This window comes from Oncorhynchus gorbuscha, linkage group LG04, assembly GCF_021184085.1.
Source record: "Oncorhynchus gorbuscha isolate QuinsamMale2020 ecotype Even-year linkage group LG04, OgorEven_v1.0, whole genome shotgun sequence".
NCBI lineage: Eukaryota > Metazoa > Chordata > Actinopteri > Salmoniformes > Salmonidae > Oncorhynchus > Oncorhynchus gorbuscha.
In genome coordinates this window covers 35,123,848-35,142,092 of record NC_060176.1, presented here as the reverse complement: position 1 = coordinate 35,142,092, position 18,245 = coordinate 35,123,848, and the positions used below count along the sequence as shown (strand labels likewise).

At 42.2% G+C, this 18,245-nt stretch overlaps 1 protein-coding gene across 3 annotated transcripts in view; it reads left to right on the top strand.

The window, feature by feature from the left end:
* surf4l (surfeit 4, like) overlaps positions 1-14,241 on the top strand; it is a 29,371-nt gene extending 15,130 nt beyond the window's left edge. Inside the window, exons 2-6 of one of the 3 annotated variants that reach the window (XM_046346602.1) lie at positions 2,976-3,100; positions 3,190-3,266; positions 3,415-3,458; positions 12,189-12,375; positions 12,778-14,241. In XM_046346602.1, the coding sequence (XP_046202558.1) occupies positions 3,454-3,458; positions 12,189-12,375; positions 12,778-13,044 (459 nt within the window). In that variant the 5' untranslated portion in view covers positions 2,976-3,100; positions 3,190-3,266; positions 3,415-3,453 and the 3' untranslated portion in view covers positions 13,045-14,241. Of the gene's footprint in view, positions 1-2,520; positions 2,526-2,975; positions 3,101-3,189; positions 3,267-3,414; positions 3,459-12,188; positions 12,376-12,777 lie in introns of those variants that run through there. The other 2 variants (XM_046346603.1, XM_046346601.1) reach the window with 2 other exon arrangements.
* Positions 14,242-18,245: the final 4,004 nt, after the last annotated feature.

Sequence of the window (18,245 nt, the reverse complement as noted above, 5' to 3'; positions counted from 1 at the left end):
GTACCAATGTAAGAAATAACACGTAAAAAACAAAATAGGAAAGATAAGCGGCCATCTCTGTCGGCGCCGGAAGTACGATACGTAAAACACTAAACAAGAATGGTGTTCATGGGAGGACATCACGGAAGAAGCCACTGCTGTCCAAAGAAAACATTGCTCCTCGTCTGAGGTTTGCAGTAGTGCACCGGGATGTTCCACAGCGCTAATGGCAAAATATTCTGTGGACAGATGAAACAGTTGAGTTGTTAGGAAGGCACAGCACACCAACATCAAAACCTCATCCCAACTGTAAAGTATGGTGGAGGGAGCATCACAAGGGCCTGGAAAACTTGCTATCATCAACGGAAAAAATGAATTCCCAAGCTTATCAAGACATTTTGCAGGAAAATGTAAGGCTATCTGTACGCCAATTGAAGCTCAACAGAAGTTTGGTGCCGCAACAGGACGACAACCCAAAACACAGAAGTAAATCAACAGAAGAAATTACACCATCTGGAGTGGCCCAGTCAGTCCTGACCTCAACCTGATTGAGATGCTGTGGCATGACCTCAAGCAGTTCACACCAGACATCCCAATAATATTGCTGAACTGAAACAGTTTTATAAAAAGGAATGATCCGCAACTACAGAAAACATTTGGTTGATGTTATTGCTGCCAAAGAAGGGTCAACCAGTTATTAAATCCAAGGTTTCACACACTTTTCCCACCCTGCACTGTGAATGTTTACATGGTGTGTTCAATAGACATGAAAACATAAATTTGTTATTAGTTTTAAGCAGACTGTGTCTATTGTGACCTAGATGATCAGATCAAATTGTATATGACCAATTTATCTAGAAATCTAGGTATTTCCAAAGGTTCAACTTTATACGAGGTCCCACAGTTGGCAGTGCATGTCAGAGCAAAAACTAAGCCATGTGGTCGAAGGAATTGTCTGTAGAGCTCTGAGACAGGATTGTGTCGATTATTTAATCAATTTTAGAACAAGTCTGTAACTTAACAATGTGGTTAAAGTTGAGCTCTGAATACTTTCCGAATGCACTGTCTCAAGTTTGAGGGATCATGCTGACTGCAGGAATGTCCTCCAGAGAATTGAATGTTCATTCCTCAACCGTAAGGCACCTCCTACGTCAGTTTTGAGAATTTAGAAGTACGGCCAACCGGCCTCAACTGCAGACCACGTGTAATCACGCCAGCCCAGAACCTCCACATCTGTTTTTTCACCTGTGGGATTGTCTGAGACCTTCCACCCGGACAGCTGATGAAACGGAGTATACACAACCAAATAATTTCTGCACAATCTGTCAGAAACCGTCTAAGGAAGCTCATCTGCAAGCTCGTCGTCTTCACCATGGTCTTGACTTGACTGCGGTTCGGCATTATAACCGACTTCTGTGGGAAAATTCTTACCTTCGATGGCCACTGGCACGCCGTAGAGGTGTGGTTTTACAGACTGTACCAAGCAGATTGCATGGTGTCGTGTGGACTAGCAGTTTGCTGATGTCAATGTTGTGAACAGAGTGCCCTATGATGGTGTTATAGTATGGGCAGGCATAGGCTACGGACAATTAACACAGTTGCATTTTATCGATAGCAATTTGAATGCACAGAGATACCGGGATGAGATCCTGAGGCCCATTTTGCCATTGAGCTGCTGCCATCACCTGATGTTTGAGCATGATAATGCAATGCCCCATGTCGCAAGGATCTGTACACAATTCCTACATGCTGAAAATGGCCCGGTTCTTCCATGGCCTGCATACTTACCCGACATGTCAACCATTGAGCGGGTTTGGGGTGCTCTGGATCGACATGTATGACTTCGTGCTCCAGTTCACGCCAATATCCAGCAACTTCTCACAGCCATTGAAGAGTGGGACAACATTCCACAGGCCACGATCAACAGCCTGATCAACTCTATGCGAAGGAAATAGTCACACCAGATACTGACTGGTTTTCTGATCCACGCCCCCTACCTTTTTTTTAAGGTACTGTATCTGTGACCAACAGATGCATATCTATATTCCCAGTGATGTGAAATCTATAGATTAGGGTGTCATGAATTATTTATATTGACTAATTTCCTTATTTGAACTGTAGCTCAGTAAAGTCTTGGAAATTGATGCATGTTGCGTTTTTATATTTTTGTTCAGTGTATAAACAAATCACGGTAGCTGCTGAAAATATTCTTCCACTTCAAGATATTTACTAAAATAGTCTGAGCGTCATGCGTCTCACCCGACAGCATGAGGTTGGCGCCTGAGACGAATTATTTGAATCTACAGTAGGCATACGATATAACTGTAAACAGTTATGTACATTTTTACATGAGGCTTCCAATTAGTTATAGTATTTTTCTACGCTTTTTACCCACGGTACAGTGTAGTCTAAAGCATCCATGCTGTGAAACACTTGAAATTACAGTCTTGGTGTCGGTGAGTTAGTAAACATTCTAGAACAACTAGGTTAGCTCCTGAACCTACCAGGACAATTAGGGGAGTTACTGAACCTACTAGGACAGCTAGGTGTGAGAGGCTAGTTGTTCACTATGTAGTGAATATGTTGGTGCAATTTCTGGCAATGCCTGGGGAGACTGCTAGTAGGGCTGGGAATTGCCAGGGATATTGCAATACGATTATTATCACGATTTTTATGTGCCGAGACGATATGTATTGCAATTCTCACGATTCTATATGTATTGCGATTTGATGTTCCAAACATATTGCTCACTATATGTCTGCTGCAGAGAGATGAGAAAGCATGTTAAAATAGGTTTTGATCACTCATTGAAATAAAAGTGCTGAAAACATGTTGGCTAACTTTAATACAAAGAAAATGCTAAAGGATAAATAATACCAGAGTTTTGGCGCAGGTACAGCTGACTAGTGCTAGCTAATACTACCTATCAGTCAAATATCAATATAATATCCTGATACGTTACTGTATCGATTTTATTCCCCATCACTATCTAGCAGATGAGGGATGGCCAGTTGCAGTTACGTTGGGCCCTGAAAACTGGCCTAGGGAGGGAGAGAATCCAGGCTGTATCACATCCGGCCGTGATTGGTAGTCCCGTAGGGCGGCGCGCAATTGTCCCAGGGTAGGCAGTCATTGTAAATAATCATTTGTTCTTAACTGACTTTCCCCGTTAAATAAACAAATGTTATTGTTCATCTCTCTTTCAAACAGGTGGCTGTGTCCTTATCCTCAGTAGGAATTTTGTCCAGTATGCTTGCTTTGCATTATTTGGAATCCTTTCTTTACAGGTAAGTTTAAACTTGTTTTTCTTTAATTGTATATGGGCTGAATACAGCAGAAGATGAAACCATTCATGATACTATATTCTGTTTACAATCCTTATAATTAAATACATAAGGGAAACCAGTGTCTCACTAAATCATCTTACCATTTCAGACGATTGCCTACAGCATTTTATGGGATCTTAAATTCTTGATGAGGTGAGTCCTTTGATTGTTTGTATTTTTCAAACGAACCAATGAGTGCAAAGTTGGTGGTCATAATCTTTAAACAAATGTCCTTCTGTGAGGCACAGATCAGAGCAACACGCCCCAGCGAATGATCGTGGTTCCTCCTTTAAAAGTTGCGAGCTTAGACCATGGGACCTAGAGGTACCCAGCGTCATGGCTTCATTTCTCCAGACCACAAGGGGGAGTTAGAGCACTCATTATGCATTTGGGTCCCAAGGTTTTTATATCACCAATCATATAGTGGTTCCAATGACAAATTTGACGCGAGCCCGCCCGTCCCTGGTGGCTTTCAACGAAGATGCCTGACAACATTACGGGGGAAGCAGATGTAAGTAGTTATAGCGCCATAACGAGTCGAGCTAAACATGTACAATTGAGAGGAATATGTTAGTTAATGTAGAGACATGTCATAAAGTTAATTCACAAAAATCACAATTTAGATAGCTAACGTTAGCCAGCTAGCTAGCTGGTGTTATGATGTAAGTACTGTATGACATTGTAATTCATGTTTAATGTTTTTAGGGACTTCTGCGCAAACCAGGCTGTCGTCTTGGGAAACAGTGGATGTGAAGAATCTAGCTAGCTGAAGCATTTACTGCAAATTGAATGTACAATTGTGTAAGCTTTGGGGCGGCAGGGTAGCCTATTGGTTAGAGCGTTGGAATAGTAACCAAAAGGTTGCAAGTTCGAATCTGCGAGCTAACCAGTTACAAGTCTGTTGTTCTGTGCCTAAACAAGGCAGTCAACCCTAGGAACGCACTGTTCCTAGGCCATCATTGAAAATAAGAATTTGTTCTTAACTGCCTTGCCTAGTTAAATAAAGGTGTTAAAAAATAAATAATAATAATTGGCCAAGTTAAATAAAGGTAAAATAAAAGCTTGCCTTGCCATGCAATGCAGCTGAAGTAACATAGCTAGCTAACTATTTACTTGCTTATTGTGTAGTGGAGGATAAAATAACTGTATGCCTATGGATGTGTAGCTAGCTACAGTATGTAGCTGATCTGTGTAAGGACCCCAAAATGTTAGCTTCTGAACTAATATTCATACCAATCTATGAACCTCGGCTATCAGAGTTGTTGTGTCAACTTCAAGTCCGAATGCCATTAATAAAGCCTATGGATTGAGTAGAATATACAGTTGAAGTCGGAAGTTTACATAGACTTAGGTTGAAGTCATTAACTTGTTTTTCAACCACTCCACAAATTTCTTGTTAACAAACTATAGTTTTGGCAAGTCTGCTAGGACATCTACTGTGTGCATGACACAAGTAATTTTTCCAACAATTGTTTACAGACAGATTATTTTACTTATAATTCACTGTATCACAATTCCAGTGGGTCAGATGTTTACATACACAAAGTTGACTGTGCCTTTAAACAGCTTGAACAATTTGAGAATTATTTCATGGCTTTAGAAGCTTCTGATAGGCTAATTGACATCATTTGAGTCAATTGGAGGTGTATTTGTGGCTGTATTTCAAGGCCAACCTTCAAACTTGCCTCTTTGCTTGACATCATGGGAAAATCAAAAGAAATCAGCCAAGACCTCAGAAAAAGAATTGTAGACCTCATACCGCTCAGGAAGGAGACTCATTCTGTCTCTTAGAGATGAACGTACTTTGGTGATTAGTGCAAATGAATCCCAGAACAACAGCAAAGGACCTTGTGAAGATGCTGGAGGAAACGGGTACCAAAGTATCTATATCCACAGTAAAACGACTCCAATATCGACATAACCTGAAAGGCCGCTCACCAAGGAAGAAGCCACTGCTCCAAAATCGCCATAAAAAAGCCAGACTATGGTTTGCAACTGCACATGGGGACAAAGGTTGTACTTTTTGGAGATATGTCCTCTGGTCTGATGAAACGAAAGTAGAACTGTTTGGCCATAATGACCATTGTTATGTTTGGAGGAAAAAGGGGGAGGCTGGCAAGTGGAAGAACACCATCCCAACTGAAGCACGGGGGTGGTAAGCATGTTGTGGGGGTGCTTTGCTGCAGGAGGGACAAAATAGATGGCATCATGAGGAAGGAAAATTGTAAATATTATTGAAGTAACATCTCAAGACATCAGTGGAAGTTAAAGCTTGGTCGCAAATGGGTCTTCCAAATGGACTATGACCCCAAGTTAAAGACAACAAAATCAAGGTATTGGAGTGGTATCACAAAGCCCTGAGCTCAAACCTACAGAAAATTAGTGGGTAGAACTGAAAAGGCGTGTGCGAGCAAGGAGGCCGACAATCCTGATTCAGTTACACCCGCTCTGTCATGAGGAATGTGCCAAAATTCACTTATTGTGGAAGGCTACCTGAAATGCTTGACCCAAGTTAAGCAATTTGAAGGCAATGCTATCAAATACTAATTGAGTGTATTGTCAACTTCTGACCCTCTGGGAATGTGATGAAATAAATAAATCATACTCTACTATTTTTCTGACATTTCACATTCTTAAAATAAAGTGATGATCCTAACTGACAGGGAATTTTTACTAGGATAACATTTTTGTAATTGTGGAACTGAGTTTAAATGTATTTGACTAAGGTGTATGTAAACTTCCGACTTCAACTGGAATAACTTTGTGCCAAGGATGCAAGTCCTATATATAGTGGGGCAAAAAAGTATTTAGTCAGATGAGGCCTGTAATTTTCATCATAGGTACACTTCAACTATGACAGACCAAATGGGAAGACAAATTCCTGAAAATCACATTGTAGGATTTATTTGCAAATTATGGTGGAAAATAAGTATTTGGTCAATAACAAAAGTATCTCAAAGTTATATACCCTTTTTTGGGCAATGATAGAGGTCAAATGTTTTCTGTAAGTCTTCAAGGTTTTCACACACTGTTGCTGGTATTTTGGCCCATTCCTCCATGCAGATCTCCTCTAGAGCAGTGATGTTTTGGGGCTGTTGCTGGGCAACACAGACTTTCAGCTCCCTCCAAAGATTTACTATGGGGTTGAGATCTGGAGACTGGCTAGGCCACTACAGGACTTTGAAATGCTTCTTACGAAGCCACTCCTTCGTTGCTCGGGTAGTGTGTTTGGGATCATTGTCATGCTGAAAGACCCAGCCACGTTTCATCTTCAATGCCCTTGCTGATGGAAGGAGGTTTTCACTCAATCTCACGATACATGGCCACATTCATTCTTTCCTTTACACGGGTCAGTCGTCCTGGTCCCTTTGCAGAAAAACAGCCCTAAAGCATGTTTCCACCCCCATGCTTCACAGTAGGTATGGTGTTCTTTGGATGCAACTCTGCATTCTTTGTCCTCCAAACACGACGAGTTGAGTTTTTCGCTAGAAGCCCCAGATGGAGGGAGATTATCAGGGGACTTGTATGTCTTCCATTTCCTAATAATTGCTCCCACAGTTGATTTCTTCAAACCAAGCTGCTTACCTATTGCAGATGTCTTCCCAGCCTGGTGCAGGTCTACAATTTTGTTTCTGCTGTCCTTTGACAGCTCTTTGGTCTTGGCCATAGTGGAGTTTGGAGTGTGACTGTTTGAGGTTGTGGACAGGTGTCTTTTATACTGATAACAAGTTCAAACAGGTGCCATTAATACAGTTAATGAAGTTACAGGTCTGTGAGAGCCAGAGATCTTGCTTGTTTGTAGGTGACCAAATACTTATTTTCCACCATAATTTGCAAATAAATTAATAACAAATCCTACAATGAGATTTTCAGGATTTTTTTTTTCTCATTTTGTCTGACAGTTGAAGTGATGATGATATGATGAAAATTACAGGCCTCATTTCTTTAAGTGGGAGAACTTGCACAATTGGTGGCTGACTAAATACTTTTTTGCCCCACTGTACATGTACTGTAGTTATTACCACGCATGCGATCCCCACATTGTTGCCTGTACATTGAGTATATTCACTGATCATGTACTCTTCCTTGGCAAATAAAGGTGTGGTTCAGGTATGAATCTGACATTATTTTTCAGTCCTATCCAATACCAGGTGTATCAAAATATCTTTGAATGATGCTATGTCTGCATTACAATTACAGTGTTTACCACTCCTGCTCCTGGGACGTCAATGATTACACATTGTAACTATGCAATAGACTAGAAACATGATTGATTTGTAATTCATATATACAGAAAAACTATGCATATCTAACTCCATCTGCATTAATCTGAGGACACAGGATAGTATTTCAATGGGATACTTAATTCAGCCAGTGGAGAATGCGAAACGCTTTATTGAAAGAAGTTCATTATCCAGGTGTTAATACATGTATTATTATTAATATTATAAATATAAGTTCAATCTGTACTTCAATGCATATAAGGTGTGCATTATAAAATGAGGGGAGAGAGGTGTAGAAGGGAAAAAGGTAAGAACAGAGGTAGACAGCATATGATTAATGAATTAGTGCTAATACCCTAATATTCTCTCAGTTCATCACATTTACGTAGTGTTTCCTAACTAGCCTTGGGCCGAAGGTTATCTTAAGAGTAGGTGAGGTGGCTGACGGGACTGGATTCCCCTCACATCAAAACATACCTGCAATCGAGAGACCAATGGATAGAGAGCATGATTAAGCCTTTTTCTTTTATTCTAACACGGTCAGTCATCAGGAGGTGAAATGCAAAACTAATCTTGTATCATTAACTCTGGGACTACTACATCTCTATATGTATTTCAATGTAAAGCATCTCTTTAACAATATTTCCTTTTGACCTATGATCATGCTGTGCCCTCTGTCAGCCAGTTCAGATGCGGGAGGGGTTCACCGACACAACTGATATAACCTAGAGGATTTAGGGAGGAGAGGTATGAAGTGAAGGAGAGACATACTTGTGTGTGTGGTCTCACCTGCTATCCACACTAAGTAGACAAAGAGTACTTTATGCTGAAAAACACACACGAGGACAAATAATGGAAGATGTCATTTATTAGACATAAATACCACTTGAAGCTTGATGACATGATCATTTGAATCAGCTGTGTAGTGCTAAGGCAAAAACAAAAATGTGCACAGGTGTTTGGAGCATTCCGTAATGCCACAGCTGGTGAGGTGTCAGTTCGCCTCTGTACTTAAATGGTGATTATTCCAACTCTGAAATGCTGCAGATCTGCCCATAGATGAGGTAGGAACATATCCCACACAGAAGAGGTGGATAGAATTCAACAGGTCAATGTATCCTCCTCCCTCAACTGCATGTGAGACAGTTTCCATGTACAACAAGACAGGCAGAGGGAAAAAAAACACAGAACAGTTTAATTACCTCTGGTTATGGACACTTGCCAGGAATAACGCTTCCACGGTCTGTTCCTCGGACAGTGAACATCTAGCAATATCTACATTTTTAACCCCTTGATCAGCTCATACTCAAAGTACAGAAAATAGCTTATTGTTTTGTAGATATGAAAACAATAACTTGAGATATGACCATTCAATCTAAAGCAGCAGATGTCGTTTTCAGGATACGTCAATACAGCACAGAAAGCTTAACACCAGACTGGTATTGTGGTTGTTCGTGAGGTGATGGGAAATATGCAATATGGATACAAAATAATATGCTTACCTTTTGTAAAATGCATTGGAATTTAAAGTCTGTTTAACCTATTAACCTTCATTATTTATGTATTACCAGTTGAAGAACAACTCCAATTTCATACTTATTCCTAGACACATTTTCAATGATGTAAGAATAAAGAAGTTTAAATAACTCTTTAGATTTGAAAAAGATAAACTCAACAAAAAAAGAAACCTTCTCTCACTGTCAACTGCGTTTATCTTCAGCAAACTTAACGTGTATTTGTATGAACACAAGATTCAACAACTGAGACAAACTGAACAAGTTCCACAGACGTGACTATCAGAAATGTAATAATGTGTCCCTGAACAAAGGGAGGGTCAAAATAAAGTAAACAGTCAGTATCTGGTGGCTAGCTGCATTTAATTACTGCAGTGCATCTTCTCATGGACTTCACCAGATTTGCCAGTTCTTGCTGTGAGATGTTACCCCACTCTTGCAAGTTCCCAGACATTTCTGGAGGTGAATGGCCCTAGCCCTCATCCTCCGATCCAACAGGTCCCAGGCATGCTCAATGGGATTGAGACCCGGGCTCTTCGCTGGCTATTGCAGAACACTGACATTCCTGTCTTGCAGGAAATCACGCACAGAACGAGCATTATGGCTGGTGGCTTTGTTGTTCTGGAGGGTCATGTCAGGATGAGCCTGTAGGAAGGGTACCACATGAGGGAGGATGTCTTCCCTGTAACGCACAGCGTTGAGATTGCCTACAATGACAAGCCCAGTCCGATGATGCTGTGACACAAAACCGCGACTCGTCAGTGTCGAGCACTTCTTGTCAGTCCTGTCTGATCCAGCGACGGTGGGGGTGTGCCCATAGGCGACGTTGGTGACGGTGATGTAAGGCAGGTCCTCACCAGACAACAGGCCTACAAGCCCTCAGTCTAGCCTCTCTCAGCCTTTTGAGGACAGTCTGAGCATTGGAGGGATTGTGCGTTCCTGGTGTAACTCGGGCAGTTGTTGCCATCCTGTGCGTGTCCCGCAGGTGTGATGTTCGGATGTACCGATCCTGTACAGGTGTTGTTACACGTGTTCTGCCACTGCCAGGATAATCAGCTGTCCGACCTGTATTCCTGTAGAGCTGTCTTAGGCGTCTCACAGTACGGACATTGCAATTTATTACCCTGCCCACAACTGCAGTCCGCATGCCTAAGGCACGTTCACGCAGATGAGCAGGGACCTTGGGCATCTTTCTTTTAGTGTTATTTCAGTCAGTAGAAAGGCCTCTTTAGTGTCCTAAGTTTTCATAACTGTGACCTTAATTTCCTTCCGTCTATAAGCTGTTAGTGTCTTAATGACCGTTCCACAGGGGCATGTTCATTAATTGTTTATGGTTCATTGAACAAGCATGGGAAACGGTGTTTAAACCCTTTACAATGAATTTCTTTGGATTTTTACAAATTATATTTGAAAGACAGGGTCCTGATAAAGGGCCGTTTCTTTTTTTTGCTGAGTTTACGATTTGTATCAATGTGGATGAGAGATGGGTGCAGGAGCAAGCAATGCAACGAAGCTGGATCATTCTGGCAATGATACCTGCACCATCTACACTCTGCAAAGACTTCGCCATTGTACACGATGGCCCGTTGCTCTGAGACTTCCTTTGACCATTCTAAAGCCCACATGGGGCATCCTTGCATTCCCTGACAGACATATTGTGTTCTTTCATCCTTCAGGAACAACGCTAACTGTTACACTGTCATGAAATATGATTATATATTGACTGTGAAACAAATAGGACATGGCCTGCTTATGAGATGCCATAAAAGAAAGTTAGATTAATTAAACTGAAAATGGCGATCAGGCATTCGTAGCTAAATGATTTTGTTTAGCTTGAGAATAATAATTGCATGATTCATTCTATGGTATGTATGTAATTTAGTACAATATTATGAACCAACACTGAATCGTAGGAGCTATGTAAAAGTTGGACGGAAGAATGCCCAGTGCTGCTTACCTGATGCCATCACACAGTCCTTCGTAGTTGTCCGCAGAGTCGAAAGAGCGCGTCCTTGTGGTAGCTTGCAACTCAATGTAGTAAAGTAATTACTTTTTAAATAAGTTACCTTACATGTTTTGTTGGCTACACATGTTTTGTTAGCTACACTGTCCACATAGCATATCATTACCGCAGTATGTACCAGTATGTTAGCTATCTACCTAACGTTAGTAGTTATACATCAAACTTGACAGTGTATTAACTACAGGCTATCTAACTACCCAACGTTTATGGACTTGATTATTCCTGTCATTCTTAGCTTAGCTAAATGGTATTGTCGGTGTGCGTTCTCAATGGACATTCGGGTGCTTTCGTAAATTCGTTCTGACTATCTACTCCGATTTCAGAGCACTCTTGTCTGAGTGTACCAGAGCTCGGGAATAAGGAATTTACGAGCACTCAACACCCGTTGATTATGGCCAGTGTCAGTAAACGTCGGCAAAAATGCATAATTAAATTGTTTCCTGCAGCACAATTACAGTCACCAACTCTCTGGTTAACAGAACATGCCTAACCAGCTCTGCTTGGGTGAGTAAAATGGTCAGAGTGGTCTCATTTGTGTATGGAAGTAACTAGGAAGCTAGCCAACGTTAGCTTGGGTGCTTGACTGCCTCGGCTCGAACGTCCAGTGTGTTCTCCGACAGCGAAACGGTCTGAATTTACCCAGAGGGTTTTTTGTTTTTCATAGAATTAAAAACACCATAATATGAATCAAATTAAGCAAGTGCCAGTCAACCGTTTGGACACACCTACTCATTCCTGGATGTTTCTATAGTTTTACTATTTTCTACATTGTGAAATAATATTGAAGACATCACAACTATAAAATAACACATATGGAATCAGTTACAAGGACAGCCTACTCCTTCCTCCCCGTTGGGGGATTGAACCCCGGTCTCCCGTATGTCTGCAATATGGAAGACTATCATATACTTCCCAGATGCCCTCTAGTGGTCAAACTAGCAGTAACAGAAAAAATGGCTGAGAATTAAATGACGTGCCACAGAATGCTGAGGCAGCACGCAAGGTGTGCCGCAGTATGACGCAACTTTTAAAGGAGGAACCACTGTACATCTCTGTGCAAAACTGCAAATACACTTGCTTTGCTTAACACTTTCTCCCTCTCACTCTGCCTCCTCCTTTCCAGGAACCTGGCCCTGGGCGGGGGGCTCCTGTTGTTGCTAGCCGAGTCGCGTGGGGAGGGGAAGAGCATGTTTGCTGGGGTGCCGTCAATGGGAGAGCACTCGCCCAAGCAGTACATGCAGCTGGGCGGACGGGTTCTCCTGGTGCTCATGTTCATGACCCTGCTGCACTTTGACCCCAGCTTCATCTCTGTGAGTTCTGAGCTCCTGCATACCGATTCAAATCGCATTTGATCGAGCCTGCCTGGATGAGGGTGTTTATTTAAATTGTATTTATTTTTTTACTTTTGTGACTTCCATTGGTTTCATTGCGAGCTCAATCAAGCACCTCATGTATTTGAAAAAAACATTTGATTCTATTTGAACCCGGGTCTAAACTGTTTGTCTCAGGCAGTCAGCTTGTATTCCCTTATTTATTAATTAACATTTTATTAAAACTACTTTTGACTAGGGGTACCTGGACAATAGTAGTGCACTATATAAAGTATAGGGTGCCATTTGGGATGCAACCATATCAACATGCTTCTGTAATCCTGGTACGAGTTTGAATGAACATTGACTGCTGTCCTACTGTACACCTTCCCCTAATTTTAGATTCTGCAGAACCTGGTGGGCACAGCTCTGATCGTGCTGGTGGCAATCGGCTTCAAGACCAAGCTGGCCGCCCTTACCCTGGTGTTGTGGCTGTTTGCCGTCAACGTATACTTTAATGCCTTCTGGATGGTGCCCGCCTACAAGCCCATGCACGACTTCCTCAAGTACGACTTCTTCCAGACCATGTCGGTGATCGGTGGGCTGCTACTGATAGTGGCTCTGGGGCCCGGTGGGGTGTCCATGGACGAAAAGAAGAAGTTGTGGTGAGACTCGACCCAAGTTACCAGGACCGACAGGACAGGGGACCTCCCCCCACCTTACCGAACATGGCCTAAGCAGTACGCACCTCTACCCCCCTCAGCACTGTCTCATTCTCAGTCTGTCTGTCTCACTCTCCCTCGCTAACTTTTCTGTGACTGTCCTCCACAGGCACCTTTACAAATGTTTTGCAGTCTTTATTTTGCTACTGTAGCTCGTCGTGACATGGCCATCTCTCGATTTGGGGATATCCAATACATCACTAATGTTTTTTGTCTTTTAAAACAAATATATATTTTAGTGACCAATTTTCAAGGTATTGTCTGTCTTTAATGGTGTATTTGTACAATTTATATACTGTAATTCTTTCATGCTTATTTTGCTATTTTTTTGTGTGCATCTTTTGTCTATGCTTTCAATAATGCCAGCCCTTAACTAAAGACACAACCCACTGTTTTAGAGGACAAGTTTTACACACTTGTGTGTAAATGATGGTAGCTGCTTTTGTGCTGATTTGAGTTAGCACAGAATTACTATATTTATGGTTAGGTAGGTTTCTATGAAGGGGCAAATGCAGTACTTTCTATCAAATATTTTAAGTTAGGATGAACAAGGGATAAAAATTTACCTTTTGGCTAGTTGCATAATTTGACAGTTCAATGAACTGGGGCAGCAGGTAGCCTAGTGGTTAGAGCGTTGAGCCAGTAATCGAAAGGTTGCTAGATCGAATCCCCGAGCTGACAAGGTAGAAATCTGTCGTTCTGCCCCTGAACAAGGCAGTTAACCCGCTCTTCCTAGGCCGTCATTGTAAATAAGAATTGGTTCTTAACTGACTTGCCTAGTTAAAATAAAAAAGCATGTTAGCTGCTTTTTACTGTATTTGTCCACTTTCTGAGTTTCTCTGTGCCTTTTCAAATGCCTTGTAGAATCCCATGAACACCTTAAGCCATTTAATGTACAGACACTTTCACATGAGGGGATTTCTATTCTGTTCTTTATTTAAATTTTGTCACAACTATGAGTCCTCATAGCATGTTAAACTATTCCATATTACAAATGTGAGTGCTGTCAATTGAGTCCAAAGTTTACAATTGGTTAATTATAGTATTCTATGTCATCCAGCACAACAGGGCCATTTAGCTTTAAAGCCCTCTATCATTGGTTTCACTCAGTGTTTTTCCATTTATTAAAGGATGAGAAAAATAATGATTTTGTATTTATTTTTGAATATTTATAAATCATAAACAAAAGCATAAACTCTGGTGTGTTTATTACGGCTCTGTGTAGATGGCTGTGTTTCTCCGCACAATTTTTTTCCATCATGAATATCAAGGCTCCCATGATATCAGGAAATAATTGACATTTTGGGGGCAGTCTAAAAGTATGAATTTTCACTGTCCTCATAACTCTTGACTGATAGATTTTCCACTATTCTGTTTCATGATAGGTGAATCAAATATTTAAATGCACTAAAGACCTAAGTTGATAAAGGATACATGTTACATTTTTTATTCTAGTTCAAACCAGATCTTTTTTTAAATTTGTAGCTCAACTGTTAATCTTTTAGTTGTGCCATCTACTGGACAAATCTGAAGTTATGGCCACAGTGGTTTTATTGGCATAACTGAATAGCCCCGACTCCTCCCACTGACTCAATACTAGCAATCAGGAGTTCCTGTCAACGCGGAAGAGACCATGAGGGGGCATCAGTTTAGGTTTGCAATCTCCTCCCAGGTTGTCTCTTTGTCATCACATTTCAAGGAGTCCGTTTTGTGGTCAGTAGCGAACAAGGCTGCTTCACTAAGCTAGACTGACCTGACCTTTTATGAACTGACAGCTTCCCTTGGCACCAGGCAGTTGAGGTGGGTGTTGTGTGGCGAGTGCCATAGTCTGTTAAGCTCAAGCATAGCCGTGCCGTGCCGTACCGGCCCTTGTGCTGAAACAGAGGGCCAAACAGGTTGACTGCTGGAGCTGAGTGAACAAAGGAAAAGCGACTTCAGAAAGTACGTAAAATGGAGCACACAAAGGATGAACAAAGTGATACCCTGTCGGAAGGGGAAGAATCTTTGTGTCTATTTCAAACAATGCCCACGGATACTGGGTGACACCGCTACTAGATAGAAAAGCAGTACGGATGCAAGTGGACACTGGAGTAGCCATATCTTTTCTGTATACAAGGAGAAACTACATCACACCACAGCCCACAAAGAGGAAGCTGAGAACATACACCGGTGAGATTGTTCCAATGAGAGGAAGTGTGATTGTTAGAGTGACCATGAAACCAGACAGCAAGCTAGACCTGTCCCATACGCCATAAAACCAAAAGTTGAAACTGAGCTAAACAGACTAGTCGAGAGTGGAGTATTGGACCTAGTGAATGGGTTACACCTGTCGTTCCAGTCATAAAAAAAGATGGATCACTCAGACTGTAGTGATTTCAAAGTCACCATTAACCCAGTCTTGACTGCTGAGAAATATCCACTACCCTGCATTGATGACCTCTTTTCTGATTTAGCTGGAGGACATAAATTCAGTAAGATAGGCCTGACATAAGTCTATCTCCAGATGCATGTGGACCAAGAGTCACAAGAACTGTTGACCATAGTGACTCACAAAGGACTGTACAGGTACCGGAGGCTTCCTTTTGGAATCACCTCAGCTCTGGCCTTGTTTCAGAGATGGATGTGGACCAGATAGTGAGCGGGCTCACAGAGGGTCCTATGTTACCTTGATCTAGTCATCACCGGCAAAGATGAGCAGGAGCACTTAAGAAACCTGAACGCTACACTACAGAGACTGGAGGAGTACGGACTGAGGGTCCGGAAGGACAAATGCAAGTGTTTCCGGGCTTCTGTTGAGTACCTGGGCCATGTCATCGACAGTTCGGGGCTCCGCAAGGCACCGTCAAAGGGGAAGGCCATTGCGGAAGCTCCATACCCACAGAACTTGAGTTATCTGAGATCATTCTTTGGATTACTGACGTACTACGCAAAGTTTGCCGAACCTAGCTAGCATGTTAAAGCCACTGCATGAACTTTTGAAAAAAAACAAACAGTGGAAATGGACAGACAAATGTGAGGCCTTCAATAAAGTGAAAACAGCCTTCGCTCAATCAGAGGCCCTAACCCACTTCAATCCCAACTTGCCATTACAGTTGGCATGTGATGCATGGCCTTATGACAATGGTGCTGTTTCACACATCATGCCATCAGGTGAACTGTTTTCGCATCACGGACCTTAAGTAAAGCTGAGAGCAATTATGCACAGATAGAGCGTGAAGCCCTCGCCATCGTGTTTGGAGTTAAAACATTTCATTCGTTTCTGTTTGGCCCGACGATTCACACTGCTGACAGACCACAGACCCCTCACCTCCATCTTTGGTCCCATTTTATTTTATAAAGTGGTTTCTTGCATCAAACAACATTTTCAGTCCCTTCGTCTGAAAGACAAGTATATAAACAGGTTAATGTCAAGCCCTGCATGTTTGTTTCAAAAGTTTTTATGGAATGTAGGCCTACATTGAACACAACACATTGGCTGCTTCTGTAGGCTGAACGATAGAACAGCTACAATATTTCCATGTTAAAATGTTATGGGATGCATTTTATACATTGTTTTTGATGGTAGGCAACTCTGGTAGGCCTACATTAAGATTAAATAGCCACAGTAGACTACTTGACCACTGTTAAAACAAACTTAAAGTGGTTATCAGTGTTCAGCCATCAGTGTTCACAGTCAATGTGTGCTGGAAGTTGCACAAAATTTTCACAACCTTCAAGTTTGCAGTTAGCATACCTGAAATTTGCTCAGTGATGAAAAAACATTTCTGGGAATATTGGTGATAACTCTCTTGTTTTTTTAAAGAAATACTTTCCCCAAAACCTTTTAAATTAAATGTTAACAGCAAAGTAGGCTTACCTAGCAGAAGTATATCATGAGTAAGTATATCATTTGTATCTATTATTTGCAAACGTTGCCATGTAATGAGCAACAGCAGTACAGATCCATCACTAAGATGGCTCATTTAGATGGCACTTTCTGTCTTCTTCTTCTTTAAGTTTTACTGGTGAATCGCAACCAAGTGACAGGTGCATACACCACCACCTACAGTCCTGAGGTCGTGACCAGCCTCACACTCATCTATTCTCACTATATTCTAACCCTGGATTTCTACAACCTCACTACTCCCATCACCCCCCACCCAAAATACCACCCACTCCCTATTCCCATCCAACCTCTTTGACCCTGTCATGCAAACTCTCCCTTTCTACATCATACAGTTAACAAAATAATAGTACATGTTCAACTGTCTCCTCTCCATTACACATTCCAGTACCATGTTTCCCTATCAATTTCAAAGATGAATTAAATCCTGAATGCCCTAATTTTTCATTTCATTTAAGTCATTTAGCAGACGCTCTTATCCAGAGCGACTTACAAATTGGTGCATTCACCTTATGACATCCAGTGGAACAGCCACTTTACAATAGTGCATCGAAATATTTTAAGGGGGGGGTGAGAAGGATTACTTTATCCTATCCTAGGTATTCCTTAAAGAGGTGGGGTTTCAGGTGTCTCCGGAAGGTGGTGATTGACTCCGCTGTCCTGGCGTCGTGAGGGAGTTTGTTCCACCATTGGGGAGCCAGAGCAGCGAACAGTTTTGACTGGGCTGAGCGGGAACTGTACTTCCTCAGTGGTAGGGAGGCGAGCAGGCCAGAGGTGGATGAACGCAGTGCCCTTATTTGGGTGTAGGGCCTGATCAGAGCCTGGAGGTACTGAGGTGCCGTTCCCCTCACAGCTCCGTAGGCAAGCACCATGGTCTTGTAGCGGATGCGAGCTTCAACTGGAAGCCAGTGGAGAGTGCGGAGGAGCGGGGTGACGTGAGAGAACTTGGGAAGGTTGAACACTAGACGGGCTGCTGCGTTCTGGATGAGTTGTAGGGGTTTAATGGCACAGGCAGGGAGCCCAGCCAACAGCGAGTTGCAGTAATCCAGACGGGAGATGACAAGTGCCTGGATTAGGATCTGCGCCGCTTCCTGTGTGAGGCAGGGTCGTACTCTGAGGGCCTAGAACAGAGCCCTGGGGGACACCAGTGGTGAGAGCGCGTGGTGAGGAGACAGATTCTCGCCACGCCACCTGGTAGGAGCGACCTGTCAGGTAGGACGCAATCCAAGCGTGGGCCGTGCCGGAGATGCCCAACTCGGAGAGGG